General features: G+C 40.5%; 1 protein-coding gene across 3 annotated transcripts in view; it reads left to right on the top strand.

Annotated features, from left to right (window-relative positions):
* Window positions 1-17,393, top strand: part of GNAQ (G protein subunit alpha q) — a 317,284-nt gene that overhangs the window by 216,639 nt on the left and 83,252 nt on the right. For all 3 annotated transcript variants that reach the window (XM_023243369.2, XM_019815794.3, XM_023243370.2), the window contains exons 4-5: window positions 14,271-14,399; window positions 16,943-17,072. In XM_023243369.2, the coding sequence (XP_023099137.1) occupies window positions 14,271-14,399; window positions 16,943-17,072 (259 nt within the window). The remainder of the gene's footprint in view (window positions 1-14,270; window positions 14,400-16,942; window positions 17,073-17,393) is intronic.

The following is a 17,393-nucleotide window of genomic DNA, read 5'->3' as shown; positions in this document are numbered from 1 at the left end:
AAGGGGTTGCTATTAATAGGCTGAAATAAAAGGCATAACCTGGGAATCCTGGTTAAGCAGGAACATTTGGTCAGTTTAGCTACATGAAACCTAGGGAGGCGTTTTGTATTTTGTTTGGGGTTTCCCCTCCGCTCTTTATTTTCGCTAGAAGACTGTTTACTTCAAGGGAAGTAGAACCAGGGTATTCCTACCAGTTATGTAAGGAGTTGTATGTGGAAACCTGAGTTAGCTGGCCCCGTGTTTCTGGTCTCTTCCCAAGATGAGTTAGTCCTCTTTATAGATTGATGGCCAACAGCTTGGCTGGCCGGCCTTTAATCCCACCGTGTCAGGAGCCCTGAGTATTAGAGACCCCTTTTTCTTCCCCAGTTAGGCTCGCGCACTTTTCCTTTCCCTCAGCTAGGAAAGCCCTCCCACCACAAAGATAGGACCTGTGGCTTTCGGGATTCACCCACCTACTCCTTCATTTCACGTGTGTGTAGCCCGAGCGGATGCTCTGGGAAGCGCAGGAAGAACACTCAAAACCTTGGGGGCCCCATATCTTGAGCACCGTTGATTCCCAGTACTGACTTCATTTTCACAGAATAACTATGAAATAGAAATAATTCAAAATAATTCTTGACTCTGTATTCCAGATAGCTGTTACCTCTTTTCTGACATTTTTGTGTGTCCCCGACTGGTGTATTTTTAGTATTTGTATCTCCCTCCTATACTTCTTAAAGATTTTTCTGCATTGTTCTATCTTTACAATTAAACAACACCTCACTGGTGTTCTGGACGTGATTTCTTAAACAATATCATCACCTTCCGGAACTCTTCCAGAGCTCAGGACCACCTCTCTCGAGCAGTGTCTCCGCTTGTGGTTCTTCAGTTTAGATTCAGGTGACACGTACAGATGTCATCTCTAGCAGTGTGAGAATCAGGGCCACGCACATTTGCTCAGAGTCGGCAGCATGACAGCTGTTGTCTCCAGGATCCTGCTGATGGCGAGGGTCTTGCTGGCCACATGCCAGGAGTACTGAGAGCAGAGGCCAAGCATGTCCTTATTCTTTCCTATGCGCTGAGCTCCTTTTCATCCTTCCAGACCCTGGTCAGTGGTCTGTTCTCTGAAAGTGTTGCCCAACACCAAAGATAGTGAGTCACTGTGTCCTGTGGGTTAGTACTTTGCACATCTCTTTCGTACCTGTTACCGTGTTTACTAAAGTGTCTCTCTCCTCAGAGCCTGATGGTGACTGCTTATGTTTGACCTTCACAGATGATCGTCCCATGAAATAATAGATGGGTAATTTTCCACTATTTCATTGACCATGATGTAGGTGCGGTCATGATGTAGGTGCCATTGTAGATGAACTGTGAAGTCAGAGCCGTGAAAGCATTCAAAGTTGTTTTTTCTTTCTCTTCTGCTATTTTTGAAGGTCTGAGTTCTGGAAAGTTCTGTTATCATCGTAACTCCTGTTTGCTGAACACTTACTCTATGTTAGATTGTGTACTTCTGTACTGTATGTAGTTAGATTCTTACTATATGTTAGATTCCACATGCATTATTTCATTTAATCCTCAAAGCCGCCTAAAGTGGTAGATATTTCCTATCATCCCCATCAAACAGTAGAGGAAACGGTTGCCAAAGAGGTTGAGTAGCTTGGTTAAAGTCATACAGTTAGTAAGAGTCGGAGTAGGAGTCAAAATCACTTTTCTTCTTCTAAAGCCCCAGATCTTAATCACTGTGAAATACAGCTTTACAGAGGATGGATGGTTGAGAGAGAGATAGAAAATTGACTATAGTTAGATGAATAGATGATAGATTAATAGATAAATGTCTATGATGAGGTAAATCACTCACCATAGAAGATGCGAATTGTTCATTAATCTTTATAAATGTTGCCTATAGGTAGTTCCGTACATATGAGGTCAAGAAGGAAAATTATGTAGAGTTTACTGGAGAATAAACCCAGCAGGGTTTTGATTATCATCCAGAAAATCTACCCAGTTTAACAACATGTCAATTATTCATACACCGTGGAAGATGTTCTAAGTCACGGATAATTCAGAATTATTATTTCTTTATTTTAGCCTCTAGTCTTTTTTTAAAATATTTTTTTTTGTGTTTATTTATTTTTGAGAGACGGGGGTTGGGGGGAGGTGAGAGAGGGGAAGAGAGAGAAGGAGACGGAGGATCTGAAGCAGGCCCTCTGACAGCAGAAAGCCCAGTGCGGGGCTCAAACCCACAAACTGTGAGATCATGACCTGAGCCAAAGTCAGACACCTAACCGACTGAGCCACCCAGGCGCCTCGTATTATAGCCTCACTAACCCTTTCCCCCCATACTCTATCCATTAACTTTTTATTGGAGTTAAACTAGAGCCAGTAAGAAAGCTACAACAAAGTCATTTGAGCTTCCCTCTTTCTACTTTGGTTAGCCAACTTACTGATCATAATAAACAGTGGGCAGACAGCCCAGGAGCAAGGAAATGGGAAAGTCTAGGAGATGGATAAGCAGTTTTGGATAAGTTTGCAATTGACTTTCATTTGGTATATCCTTCTAATTTTATTGATCAAAAGAATAAATAGCACTCTAAGATGCTGGAGAGTTTTGTGAATTTTCTTATTAACTTTTTTGTTATTGATTAAAAAAAAAAAGCCTGAGGGCTTTGAATATCTTTAGATAAAGAGCACAATAAACAGATGGCTGTAGGTTTACTTTTTTTTTTTTTTTTCTGGGGTTAACCATCTTTTTTTAATATACTGAAGCATCAGGTCAAATGAGTTCACTGCCTACAGTACTAAATCTCCATCACATTGGCACGTAGTGAGAGAAGTCCTCACACTGCAGGCTTTGGGCAAAGACTGGTCTGTGTTCACCTCAAGAGACCAAATAATCCCTAATCTCGCCTTTCCTGAAGTTCCCTCCAAGGAGCTCAGCAGATCAGACACCTTCTTGAAATTTTCTGTAAATCCAAAACACATATGTAAATTGGCTTTGGGGCGTAAGTCACTGTTGGAGCTTACTTTTAACCTCATGCCTAAATTTTTAACTTAATTTAAAAATGTGTAAGGAGGGGCACCTGGGTGGCTCAGTCTGTTAAGCGTCCGACTCCGGCTCAGGTCATGATCTCGGGGTCGGTGAGTTCGAGCCCCGCGTTGGGCTCTGTGTTGACAGCTCAGAGCCTGGAGCCTGTTTCAGATTCTGTGTCTCCCTCTCTCTCTGCCCCTCCCCTGTTCATGCTCTGTCTCTCTCTGTTTCAAAAATAAATAAACGTTAAAATAAAACAAAATTTAAAAAAAATGTGCAAGGAATTTGAATGTTGAGCTCAAAATGCAATAGGAATTTCAGAGGTAGACTCAGTATATCCACCTGATTTAGGGCTGAATTCTTTTGAAGAGATACCTTGCTAAAAAGTTCCTGACTGATGAGCACAATAGTTAACTCTAGGGTGTGTTTCCTTTGACACTTGGAGCCATCCTGACTTTACTCTTCATCTGCTGATAAAAAGGAAGCGTAAACCTACTGCAGGCTTTTGGAGACAGACAAGATTATCGTCTTGTCGAGAGAACATTGGGTCAAGGTCTAGTCTTTGATGGAGTTCCCTCTGCCACTCATCACCTCTGGGGTTTTGACGAAGTAAACCCCACTTGCTCCAGACTCTGGTGTGTGATCTATAATCTCTAAATTGCCTTCTAAATTCTGAAATCCTGTGATCTATTACAGTAGACTGCCTTTATCTGAGAAACCATTATCCTATGCAGTCAAGTGAAAACCTGGCACCCCCAAATTTACCTGAGAATGGAATGAACAAAGATTATTCTCTACATGGTTAAATTACTAAAAATGCCATCTTGAGCCCAGAAGAGGGCATGGAGATTGAATATGTTTGCTCTTTTTGAAAAGACCAACAATAGTATGTCATTTTTTTTCACTTGAGTGACATATTTACTTCTATTTTTGTTCTGTTTTGTCATCTAATGAGCCGTATCTCCTAATAACCCTTTGCAAGAATAAAACAAACAAAACAAACAAAATTTTTGTCTTCCACAGTGAACTGATGATTCTAAGATGCGGGTCTTTACTATTCCTTTTTTAGAACCCTTGGCACTTCAGAGATGCTAAGATAAGACTTGGGTATGCTTTACACTCTAACCTTCATTACTGCGATGTAATAGGGAAAGGGCACCTGTCTGCCATTCATTCACCCTGCCTGAAGGGCATAGCGGGTGCGAGTGACATGCTTCATATTGTCAGCTTGCTGCCCGCTCACGCTTTGGCATAGCATCTTCAGCTTCTGTAGTTCGGCCTCTTCTCCACAGTCTCCCCGGGACGGCACTGTCCCCAGTTGAAACCAGGAATGTTGTTACTACCGAACAGGGATTGGCAAACCCACAGGCCAAACAGGCTGCCTGTTTTTTTTTTTTTTATAAATAAAGTTTTATTGGAACACAACCACGCTCATTTGCTTATGTATTACCTATAGCTGGTTTTGCACCCATTGGCAGAGTTAAATAGTTGCAACAGAGACTGTATGGCCCACAAAGCCTAGAATATTTACTGTCTGATTTTTACCACCGCCTGCCCCTCTCTCCCCCCACAACTCAAATATGTCTTAGAGAAGACTGAATGTTTACAGGCACCTGGTATTCTGCGTCCACTTGCATTCAGATAGAACTTACCTTAGGGCCCCTGTCCTCTGAATTAACCCAAAGCTAAATTTCAGAATACTGAGAGAATGGATGGCTTGTATTCCTTCCACAGTACTCAGTAAGTGCTGCTTTGCACAACAAAACTTGATAGGAAGTGGGCATCGGAGAACCCTGTATCATATTCCCTGTCAGTACCTCTACAATGCCATGTAAACAGCGTCTAGTACCAAAGATGCTATGAATGACCAGAAATGTTCATTGAGTTGATTTGACTCTGAGAGCCAGGATTGTGTCTTACACGTCTTGCCTTTTGCCCATTGTTGTACCTGGAACAGCTGGTTAAGGAGAGTGTGATAGGTTTAACCATCAGTGGATCCAAGGGTAGAATTGACAGCCTTTTGTAATAGAACAGGTACCTGAGCAGAAGACAACTCTAGCTTCAGTCACAAGTGAGCTCTGGAACCTTGCTCTCTCCATGTAACTCTTTAGGTCATTTGGGTCCCTTTATTTTGACTCCTGCCTGCCAAGCAGTCTTTTAACTCTGACTGGATGACCCTGATGCTTCATTATCACTATGGCATCTTGATTTAAAGTAATGAGTTGAATTTTGATCTGTAATTAGTGCAATTAGTTGACTATGACCAGCTCCTCAGACCTGATCATCCTTATCAGAATGAAAGTTCTGATCTTACAGAACCAACATCCAACCAAGTTAAGGGGACGTGACACTGAGATACCTACTTTAATCAGTAGTGTTTTTTCTCATGGCTGATGCTTGCCTACAACCACTGGAGCCTCTAGTTATTTAAAAATTTTTTAATGTTTATTTATTTATTTTTGAGACAGAGAGAGACAGAGCATGAGCAGGGGAGGAGCAGAGAGAGAGGGAGACGCAGAATCCGAAGCAGGCTCCAGGTTTTGAGCTGTCAGCACAGAGCCCGACGCGGGGCTCGAACTCTTGGACTGTGAGGTCATGACCTGAGCTGAAGTCGGACGCCCAACCGACGGAGCCACCCAGGCGCCCCTGCCTTGTAGTGTAGTTATTTAAAGCACATTCATCTCCATTGCCAGACTACAAGCTCCTTGAGGACAGGACTCACATCTTTTTTTTTTTTTTTTTTTTTTTAATTTTATGGTTGGCACTCCATGTTTGCACAGTACCTAGCTTTCAGTGTAGACTTTCGGAGAAAGTAATTGGATGAATGACTGAATAGTAAGAAAGTAAGTAACTTCTGGGTTTTCCTAATTTCTTCCCATCTTTCTTTTCTCTTCGTTTCTGCCTACCCAAATCTCATTTTGTCTGCTCAGTGTAACTCATCCCCCACATCTCCTCCACACTATTCTCTAGTGACTACAGTTCATAATCATCTCTCCTTCCTTATTGCCTTCATAGTTAGCAGCTCACAATTTGGCACTTAATTATTTCTTAATTGATTCATCTGTGCTATCTTAGCTTCCCAGGTAGCCTCCTGTCCCTCAAGGCAAAGGATATATATATCTTAAGTATTTTGTACCAGCTCCCTGTGCCAGCCCCCCTCCCTCTGACACACACAGAGTGCATTAGCTTTAACATATAACAGATTTTCAATAAGTTTGTGTAAATTAATGAATTAAGCACTATCGTTACATTTCAGGACAAGCAGTCAAAGATAAAAAGCAGTTTTCTGATGTTTCTTGAATTGCTTTGTTTTACTTTTTTTCATATTTATTTATTTATCTTGAGAGAGACGGGGAGAAGGAGAGAATCCCAAGCAGGCTCTGCGCTGTCAGCACAGAGCCTGATGCAGGGCTTGATCCCACGAATGGTGAGATCATGACTTGAGCCAAAGGAGGAGTCCGATGCTTAACTGAGCCTCCCAGGCGCCCCTCTTGATATGTTTTTTTTTTATTTTTAAATTTTTTTTTTCAACGTTTATTTATTTTTGGGACACAGAGAGACAGAGCATGAACGGGCGAGGGGCAGAGAGAGAGAGGGAGACACAGAATCGGAAACCGGCTCCAGGCTCTGAGCCATCAGCCCAGAGCCTGACGCGGGGCTCGAACTCACGGACCGCGAGATCGTGACCTGGCTGAAGTCGGACGCTTAACCGACTGCGCCACCCAGGCGCCCCGATATGTTTTAGAAGTGTAAAAATTTTGTCAGAATTAGTCAGCAGCTTTGAAAGTTACCACATAAAAGGCAAATAAATTAACAAAGCAGAAAGCCAGACCAGCAAATTGAAAAAGGCCTCTTCCTTCCTTTTTCTCTTTCTCTTCTTCTCTCTTTTCTCATTTTGCTTTTGCTTTTAATTATAAGATCGATTTATTTGTTTGAGCAACAGACTGAAAAATCCAACTCCATGACCCAAGCAGACGCACAAGTTGCCTGGCCCATTTTCCATTTGACATCGATGGGCTCTTTATTTGAAGCATTCGTATCAACTAACCATATATAAGATTCCTAAGAACCTGAAACTATTTAACAGATGCAGCGATAGGATCTTTTTATGAGACACTTAATTTACTTTTACAAATCTGCTTTCCTGAGTCGGTTTAGTTCTTTGGCCAAGGATAATTGAAATGCATGATTTCTTAGACTTCTCTTTTATCCCCCAGAATATTCTCCCTTGAGTTGTTTTCATGAACCATAAGGATATCACCTACTGGCTACCACTGGGTGATCTTTGTTTTAAATCTGTAATTTTGTACTGAAAACAAATAACTTCTTAGGACCCAACTCCCCGTGATACCTGCTGCCCTTCCTTGAACGCTGATCATGGTGTGCTAGGTGTTAAAAATGAAGGAGGAAAGTTGGTTTGCCCCCCCACAAAATGAGCTCTTCCCGGGATGGGAGCGTTTGCGTAATGAGTAATCCTGTGCAGCTAACCAGCCTAACCAGATGACCAGGCAGGTTCCTTTCTGCAACAAGACCTGCCAGGTGCAGGAGGTTGGGCACCAGACCCTGTACTTGACTGCCCCCAGCGACTGGCAGTTTCGCAGAACTGTTACTTCCCTCCATGTTGTTCTTTGAACGTTTGCTTTGACTGTCTTTTTTATTTTTTGCCTTCGAGCCCCTGTGGTCACATGGTGCCTGTACGGGAATCACGTGTTCCTGGTTTTCTCCTTAGCTTCAGCTGCTTTGGACAGTGTCAAAGAAGATCTCCTGGCGTGATCTAGCTTTGAACTCCCCTCAGACTGTTCCTCTTACAATGAGGCCTTCTTAGGTTTTTTGATGAAGCCGACCTAGTTTTTCTAACCTTCTTTTCAATAATTAAAAATGTGAAATTCTACCCAGAGCCATTTTCTGTGCCAGAACTTCCTTTTAATGTCTGACTTGAGCTGCAAATCTGTCATAAATGCAGCCTGTTGAGAGCAGGCCCTTCCACAGGAATTGAAGGATGCGGGCACATATGCGCAGCACCAGCCCATAGCAGGTTAACTACTCCGAGGAGCTATTCATCTATCTTACTATGTTTGGTTGGATTTATACCAAATGTCAGAGATTTCTTTTTTCACTTGCCACCCACAGGTATTCCCCCTTTTGGTGTAATTGCTGAGGGTTGTATGCCTGTAACTTACTACATTTTTTTTTTTTTAACCACAGCTGTAATGTGATATAGTTTACCTGCTGAGTCATCTCTGAATTTTATTCATATTTCTTACCTTTAAAAAAAGCCACTTAATTTCTAATTTCTTTTCAATTACCCTTCCAGTCATAGATGGGGGGTTTTTTTCTCTTCGATTTTAAAAAGATGTTTCTGTCAAAAACAGGCTCTGGTTACATGTCAGATTAAATGGGAAGGTGAACTCAAAACTGTTATTGACAACCTATTGTCAAAAAAGAGGAATAATTGGCATTTTTTTAAAAAAAAACATTCAAGAGAGAAAATGCCATAATTATTTTGATTGGAGCTTTTATTTTAGGGACAGTTAAGCTTTTCTCCTATATGTTTAATCATTTAAAGTAATTACATCCTATTTCTGAATTTCTTATTTTTTTTGTAGCCACAGGTGACCCTGAAGTTAAATATATAAAGAATTTAGCAGCTACAAGGTGTGATGATAAACTAATGGGCATGATTTCCTTAATCAAATCACTCATACTACAGAAGGGTGCTTTGTGGATAATCACCAAGGATTAGAGACAGTTCAAACAAGTTCCCAGAAAATGACTCTGTCCAAAATATGTGAATGTTCATTCTATCCCTAATAAACTTCACCATTTTGCCTCTTCTTATAACCCTTTTCTTGCCACAAGTCGGTAAACTTCTTGAAGGCAGGGATTATGTCCTGGGAGTCTCCTGGCCTTAGCACCTATGAGAATGTCATGGTCAAAATGTATCAGTGATTTCTAGATGACCCTGCATTTTTCTCATGGTAGGAAAGAAACTTTACTACATGAGTTTTCTTATTGCTCTGTTTTTCACTGAAAACCATCAGAAACCTGTTTCTTCCATTAAGGAGAGTGTGTGAGAATTTTCTGTCTGTAAAGTACCACTCCCTCCATTTGCCCAGGTTTAGAGGGAATTCCAAGGCCTGAAAGCTTGATATTGACAAGCATAAAGCAGATATACAAATTATATCATTCTTTGGCCAGGACCTAGAGAGGAGCAGGAAGTACAGCTGCTAAATGAAATTAACTAGATGATGCCTTTCCTTTCTGTCTTGTCTCTACATTCGTCAGAGGCATTTAAATTCAAAATTTAGTTCTTACGTAATGCAGGCGAGTAATATCCCAGCCAGGTAATTACATAGGTAGCTAACAACCCCCTTACTCCTGTGTTTTCTCCTAAAAGGTGTAACTTGCTGTTCTAACCACTACAGCATTTTCCACCACATTGTTTCAGTTTGTCACCTGTTGAGCACCTGCTGCTGTGTCTAGTCCTTCGACTAAGTGTTGGTGACCAGACACGAACAAAGGTAGTCACGGTCCCTGATCGCACTGAGTGTGAGAACCCTGACGGGACAAACACACGTGGAAAAATAGTGAGGACTTTTTTTTTTTAATCACTTACCAAGTTATCAATTAGAAATATCTCAAAGCGATGACAAGTTATTGGATGGATGGATGGGAGTAAGGTGAGTTTTATCAACTAAACCTCCCATTTTCTAGCACTCTTGCATATGTCTTGTCTCCTAGACAGTTAAAGAAGTCCCATGTATACCATGGGAGATCTGTCTCCCTGACATCAGGAGAGAGCTCCTGCCAGCCACTTGTTACACATACATTGCCTTGGAAATGTACCTTGTGCCTGTTACCATAGCAACACCCTGAGAATGACCTCAGCAGCCGCTCAGAATCATTCCTACAAAACAAATTATAGCTATAATTAACTTTCTGAATTTACTCTGCAATATAAATTTGTTCAGACCTCAGTGTTTCTTTGTAAAAGGTTAAATGAATGGAATAATCCACCATGAACCTCTTCCCCCGCACCCCCCTCCCCCTGCCCAACCGGCATATTCCATCCAAGTGTTTCTTCAGAATATGAGATGCTTCAATGTAAAGCACAGTTCAGTTCAGAGACTCTTCTATTACCTTCCCTCACAATGTGTCAAGAATCAACACATGAGGATGTGCTGGTCCCTTCTGCTCTGTAACCCCATTTCTAAAGGAACAGAGTGGCTTTTTCCCCTAAGCAGATGTGAAATGCAGAAAGTGCTGTGAGCCCAGAGCCAAGGGGGCACATGGGTGGGGCTTACACAGGAGCAAGCTCTCCTCATTGGCCTACTCCTGGCAGTGAAAACTGCAGGTCTTTTTTTTTTTTTTTTTTTTTTTTTTTTTTTATGTTTACTTATTTTGAGAGAGAGAGCAGGGGAGGCACACAGAGAGAGGGAGACAGAGAATCCCAAGAGAGATCATGACCTGAGCTGAAATCAAGAGTTGGACATTTGGGGGCGCCTGGGTGGCTCAGTCGGTTAAGTGTCCACCTTTGGCTCAGGTCATGATCTCACAGTCCGTGAGTTCGAGCCCCGCGTCGGGCTCTGGCTGACAGCTCAGAGCCTGGAGCCTGTTTCGGATTCTGTGTCTCCCTCTCTCTCTGCCCCTCCCCCACTCATGCTCTGTCTCTCTCTGTCTCAGAAATAAACATTAAAAAAAATTTTTTTAATAAAAAAAATAGAAAAAAAAGAGTCAGACATTTAACCGACTGAGCCATCCAGGCGCCCTGGAAACTGTGGGTCTTGGTTGCATACATATTTTGCCTTTTTCACTGTCCACAATGCATCTTCAATCCTTCTCCACCACCCAACGGAGGCAAAGCCAAAAGAATGTCAAGCGAGAAGTGCAGTTCATTTAGTCAGAAATGTATGGAGCATCTTCAGTAGTTATTTCCTTGCTCTTGCCACCTGGGCAGTGAACAGACGGAACCCAGTGTGGCAAGCAGCAAGTAAGTGCTCAGTCTTAAGTTTGTTATGAGGTGGTTGTTACTTTCTGTGAACTATACTGACAGTGAAAAGGAGCAAAAGAGGGGCGCCTGGGTGGCTCAGTCGGTTGAGCATCCGACTTCGGCTCAGGTCATGATCTCGGGTTCATGCATTCAAGCCCCCGCATTGAGCTCTCGCTGCCGTCAGCACAGAGCCTGCCTCGGATCCTCTGTCCCACCCCCTCTCTCTATGCCTCTCCCCAGCTCGCGGGTCCTCTCTCAAAAATAAATAAACCTTTATAAAAAAAGAGAAAAGGAGCAAAAGAAAGATAAAGAAGGAAAAGTACTCTTGCAAGTATGAATGCTTTAGATACTCAGCTAGTGTTTTAGTAGTGCCCTTGGTTCACAGAGACACCCCGTGGGCAATATTTTTAGGGCAGTCAGTAAGTCCTTTTACATGCCTTTTTTGGTTGCAGAATCAGTACCCTGATTCTGTCTTTGCCCCATCATGTGCAGTGTGGTAGATAATTTCCCACTTCATGTGATGATACTTTAAATTCTCCTGTGCAAATACACATTTGTGGTTAAAAGTGGAGTGGCAACGAGTAGCCCGTTTAGTACTTTGAGAATCAGAAAGCCATGATTTCTCTTTACTGCGGGGACATGACAGTACCTTATGTACAAGAATTAGCCACCCTCCATTTGACCTCTGTGAATTGTATTAAGTGAGTAGAAATAGTTTATTGGGTAGCATATTTCTGAGCCAGCTTGCCAATGTAAATTAGAAGTTCTCTGATTTCTCTGAATTGATTTTTATAGACGGTAGTTAAATAAATGATGGTCTTGTGGGTTTCAGAATGTACATTCAAGTTTTTCAAGTCATGTGGTTGGTAAATCAGAAAACTCCATCTCTACTGACTAGCCAACTGATTTTGCATTTATAGTGTGATGAGCCGGTTTATCTGTAGAATGAGATATAAACTAGCTTCCAAAACATGGCTTGTTAACCCCATCAGATACCTCCAAGGCCATGCCAAGATACTGACTAAAATTCTGGATCCTGTCCATTTTTCTTCCTGTCCCCCACACCAGTATTGTCTCAGCCTTCCTGTCTTCATCCTCCGGCCATTTTTATAATAATTGAAGATATGAGGCTGGTTTCTATCAGTCAGTAGAGAGCTAATTGCCAGCTAGAGAATCATTGATGTGTTTTGGGTAAGGCCACTAGAATACTAATTACTTAGTTGCTTTGCATTAGGAATTTCCAAGATGATCCTTTTTTGTCTCAAACCATTGATATGCCTCCAAAAAAGCAGTTCTTTTATTTCCTTGTTGAAGTCTCTTAGCTCTACTATTTTTAATGATGCACCGATCTTGGCGAATTAATGGAATATTTCTTGTCAACAAGCGGTTTCAAATTCAATAATATAATTAATATGGAAACACCACTGGTAACAGTGGTATTTAAATAATGGTAAAACTAAGTACCAGCAGAGGAAAACCATCTATCCATCCCAAAAATATTCATATAAGACTATCTGCCAGGCACTCTTTTAGGTACTAAGGCAGGTATAGCGATGTGTGAGACAGAATCCTTCCCCTACATAGGACATGTCAACTGAGTGTGCACTTGGTGATTTATAACACACTCTGCACCAGACATCTCATGTTGTGTATATCAAAACTTACTGTTTGTGGGCGTAAAGGTGTTATGATTGTAATCCCTTCTCATTCAGTGAATGGGGCCATCTGTTCTTTAAATCTTGTTTACTTGTGAGTTACTGTGCGTCTACACTTGTGTAGTTACATGCTTGAAACCGTATCTGTGCCCACCCATCCTTTCCAGGGCCAAGGAGAGTAGCAAGTCTTTGAAATCATTAGGGTGCCATGCAGACCAGTCCTTTTCACCAGTTGGCTGTTAATTATATCAAACCATGTCATTCTCAAAGTTGCAAAATATTTTTTTTTGCAACTTGAGAGAACGAAAAGTAAATGGAACATAAAATTTTTCAAGTGACAAAATTACTCTGATGGGGAACATATGTGTGGTTGCCAGACTTAGGAGAGGTAGCACACAGGACACTTTCTTTGCGGTTGGCAGAACAATTCTGTATCCTGATTGTGTTGGGGATTGTACGAATCTCTACATGTGATAAAATGTCATAGAACTATACACTTCCCCCCCAAAAATGTGTGTGTTTAAGAACTGGTGAAATCTAGGGGTTGCCTGGGTGGCTGATTCAGTTAAGCGTCTGACTCTTGATCTCAGCTCATGTCTTGATCACAGTGTCATGAGTTCAAACCCCGCGTTGGGCTCTACCCTGGGTGTGGAACCTACTTAAAAGAAAGAAAAAAAGAAAGAATTGGTGAAATCTAAATAAGGTCTGTAGTTAAGTTAATAGTATTGGATGGATATCAGTTTTCTGGTTTTGATAGTATGTTGTCATTATGTAAGTTGTTATTATTGGGGAAAGCTGGGTGAAGGGTATAGGGGGAATTTTCTGTGATAATTTTGTGACTTCTTGTAAGTCTAAAATTATTTCAAAATGAAAAGCTTTTTTTTTTTTTTTTAAGGAATGGAGAAGTATCATATAAGCAGATAAATTTAAAGCTTAGGTGCGATGACTCTGAACACTGGAAATATCTGACCTTAGACATTGTTACCTCAGTAACCAGAAATCTCAAATCTTGTGGCTTCACATTAATTACATATGACTTCAGCTTTGGACAGAATTTAAGACATGGTATGCTGCTGTCCTCTCTTAGGGGAATGAGGAAATACATTCCAGGAAAAGACTGATGTTCTGCACAAAGGCCAAAAAAATAAAAATAAATATAAATATAAATATAAACATAAACATAAATATAAATATAAATATAAATATAAATATAAATATAAATATAAATATAAATATAAATATAAATGCTTGAAACCATATCTGTGCCCATCCTCTCCAGGGCCAAGCAAGTCTTACATATGAATATATCCTGACCTCATATGTGAAGGTAGAAGGCTCATTGAATTTCTTTTCTTTTCCCCCTCTACTTTTTGTATGGGTTCTGATAGTAAGAGAAGGCATCAGAAAGCCTGTGAAGCAAGTAATCCATACATGGGTAACCTTGCTGTGACTAATGGAAGGTTGACTTTACCTTTCAACTTTCCAGATTTCTCTGTCACTTGATGAAATTTTTCTTTCTCTTCTCTACCTGTTAGGATTTATTTTTGCCCTTCCGTTTCCATAGGCAGATTTGGCCTGATGGTGTCCTAACCTTCTCATTGTGTCTTCCCTCCTCCAGCTATCTTAATGACTTGGACCGTGTTGCCGACCCCGCCTACCTGCCTACGCAACAAGATGTGCTTAGAGTTCGAGTCCCCACCACAGGGATCATCGAATACCCCTTTGACTTACAAAGTGTCATTTTCAGGTAGTAAATGAGTCCATAAAACCCACCTTCCAGCTCCTATGCCTTGAGTACATTTGGTGAACTCTACAAATACTGAAATCCGTTGTAGACTTTGAAACAATATCACCTTTATACCAATTATTATCATTAGACACACAAATAAAATAACGTGTTCCAGAAAGAGGAAGTAGAGGAAAGGTGTGTGGGCAGGTTTCTCATTTCAAATTCGATCACAAAGAAATCAATGAAATCTTAGTTTGCTGGGGGTTGAACAAAATCAGTCACTTAAACATTGATCCTATTACTCTTTGAGAATCATTTTAACTGTGAGGATAGATTTTTACATTTGTATAATATATGAATGATCTTATGACCCTACTAATAATAGAAACTGTATGCTATCACAAGCTTTCGTGTTATTTCCCAAGCATGCTGGTACCAATGCAAAATTCTTCAGTTGCAATAACAATACGGGGTGTTTCATATTCCTAAAATAACTTGCTTGAAAAATTTCAGAATATGTCATTTTGAAAATGGATTGGTTAGCCCAGTCTAAATGTATGTAGGAAAAAAGAATGAAAAATTCTGTTACTGTTCTGTGTGGGTAATACTTCAGAAGTGTTCTAATTTTTTTTTTAAGAAGAGAAAAATAATATGCTTTCATTTAATCACTCGGTTGTACTTTTAGTTAGAATACAAACCACATTGTGCTTTGAGAGATGAAACCATGTGAATATGTCTTTGAGCACAGAGAGTTGAGTTCTTTGGGGAAGCCTATGCCATTGAAGACAACTACATACACTACAGGGGTGTGAAATAGGAGTTGATGTGACCTGAGTGACTCCACAGTGGTTCAGATGAGCAGGCTGTCTGTCATTCCCTGACAAAGTACTCTGGACTTTAGTCGAATCAGTCTCTGCCCTACAGTTATGCCTGACCGCCAAATGCCACACTCATAGACATATCCGTAAAGGGGGTGATGTTTTGGAAATATTTCTGAACCTCCTTTTTTTCATCTCTAAAATGGTTGCATTAGATGATCGCCAGTGTTCCTTATAGTTCCAGCATTCTGGATCACTTAAGCTTTGAGTTCCTGGCATTTAAAGATCTTTCATTGGGAACACCCAAATTTCTTTCCTCTTATAACTCTATGACAGAATACTTTCAGAAAATGTAGAGCATTTCGTAGAGATTTTCATCTCCTCATTGTTTGATAATTATTAATGAATTCTGAAGCATCTCGTTTTTATTACACCACATACACTAGCTGTAGAGGACTTTTTTGCCGCCACAGTAAAAGTAATGGCCAAGAAGAGTAATTTCCTGCCACCATCAGAAGCATCTTACAGGGCTCAGAGTGACAGGGTTTTATAGAATGAGGATTTCATGTGAGTGAGTAGCGAATTGTTTGTTTGACATGGGGAAAGAGCTAGAATTTAATATTTCTAAAAATTTAAGAATTTTAGTTTTGATGGCCATAGTTTATAGGTCTCCCTGAATCCGTTGCTTTACCCCTTAAATATCTCTTCTTTGCCTTAGAGAACTTTTAGAAGCAGTCCCTAGACGATCCTCGATTTCTTAGTTTATGTTTAATGCTTGGAGGCAGAGAGACACCAGGAATAACTGCAGTTTTTCAGAAATGCTCAAAGAGCCCTACTCTCAAACTTGTGTACCTACAGCTTTCATTCTCTGATAGCATTTTATCCCACAAATGTGGTGCACATGTTAGTTGAGATACGGATGGAACAGTTTGAAGCAACTTGGATTCGGTACCAAGTATTGCTTGATATTTTCATATGAACATTAAAACTCAAATTAATTGATGTCGTTGGTGGTTCCTAACTAGTTACTAGCACACAGTTGTGTTAAAAACATCCTTGAAAGAGCTCGAATGATGCCTCTTACAGCATCGTGACATTTTATACACCTGACTTGTAGCAGGTTAACAAGTTGGTTTGTGCATAAGGCCAGTTGAGTCAGGTTACCCAACATGACTGGACTTGTCCCAAATTATTGCCAATATTGGAAGGAGAAAGCAAGTCACAATACCCTTTGGTCAGTGGAGTCCTGTTTGCACTTAGTTGAAGCATCACACACACCCATATTGAAATACATAGCATCTTGTATCTTTTAAATGTATTTACAGTCCTTTCTAGTGTCCTTGAAAAATACACAGGATCTTCATTCTCACTTCACAGAAAAAGAAACTGAAGTCAGTACTTGCCCTTATAGCTTACCACAAACCGTATTTTGTTCCTGACTCTTCTGTGCACGATTAGGTAAAACACCATTTTGCTTGACTTCAGTCCCGGATTTTTTGCAAAGTTATCATTTTCATACACATCAGATAACTTTCTTGTAGCCACAGTGGCTTGTTACCCGGAATGTCTTGACTTTGACTGTTAGGTAACAGAAAATTAGTAGATGTTTAATAAGTAATTGAATTGACTTGGATGACCATTCTCTTTAGAGAGTGTTTTTTTCCTAAGAGTATAAGTAAAGCTATGTTTATGTTGAATTTTTTTCTTTATATGCTATTAATATAAATATTGTTAACCTTACAGAATGGTCGATGTAGGGGGCCAGAGGTCAGAGAGAAGAAAATGGATACACTGCTTTGAAAATGTCACCTCTATCATGTTTCTAGTAGCGCTTAGTGAATATGATCAAGTTCTTGTGGAGTCGGACAATGAGGTGAGTGCTCTTTGGACAGGCAATGGATTATCATTTTACTATCTGATACAAATAAGAGGATGCAGGGTGTGGAGCATGGGGTAAACTTATTTCACTGCATTTTGACTACTGTGTTGGGGATTTTTTAAATAATAAAAATAACCCTGTGGTAGCACATGGTGTAATGAGAACGGTAAACTCTTTTGTCAGATGTGTGAGCAGGCCCGTGTGTTCAGGCTTAATTTGACCCTATTTTATACTTTTAACACTCAGAAAATGAAAATAACATGGAAATCCCTAGGCTAACCCTCACATCTTTTTCTAGCCCTTTTCCTACTCTTC

Source organism: Felis catus, chromosome D4 (assembly GCF_018350175.1).
Source record: "Felis catus isolate Fca126 chromosome D4, F.catus_Fca126_mat1.0, whole genome shotgun sequence".
In the NCBI taxonomy this organism is placed as follows: domain Eukaryota; kingdom Metazoa; phylum Chordata; class Mammalia; order Carnivora; family Felidae; genus Felis; species Felis catus.
Note: the sequence above shows the minus strand (reverse complement) of the source record. Positions and strands in the feature narration are given on the sequence as shown.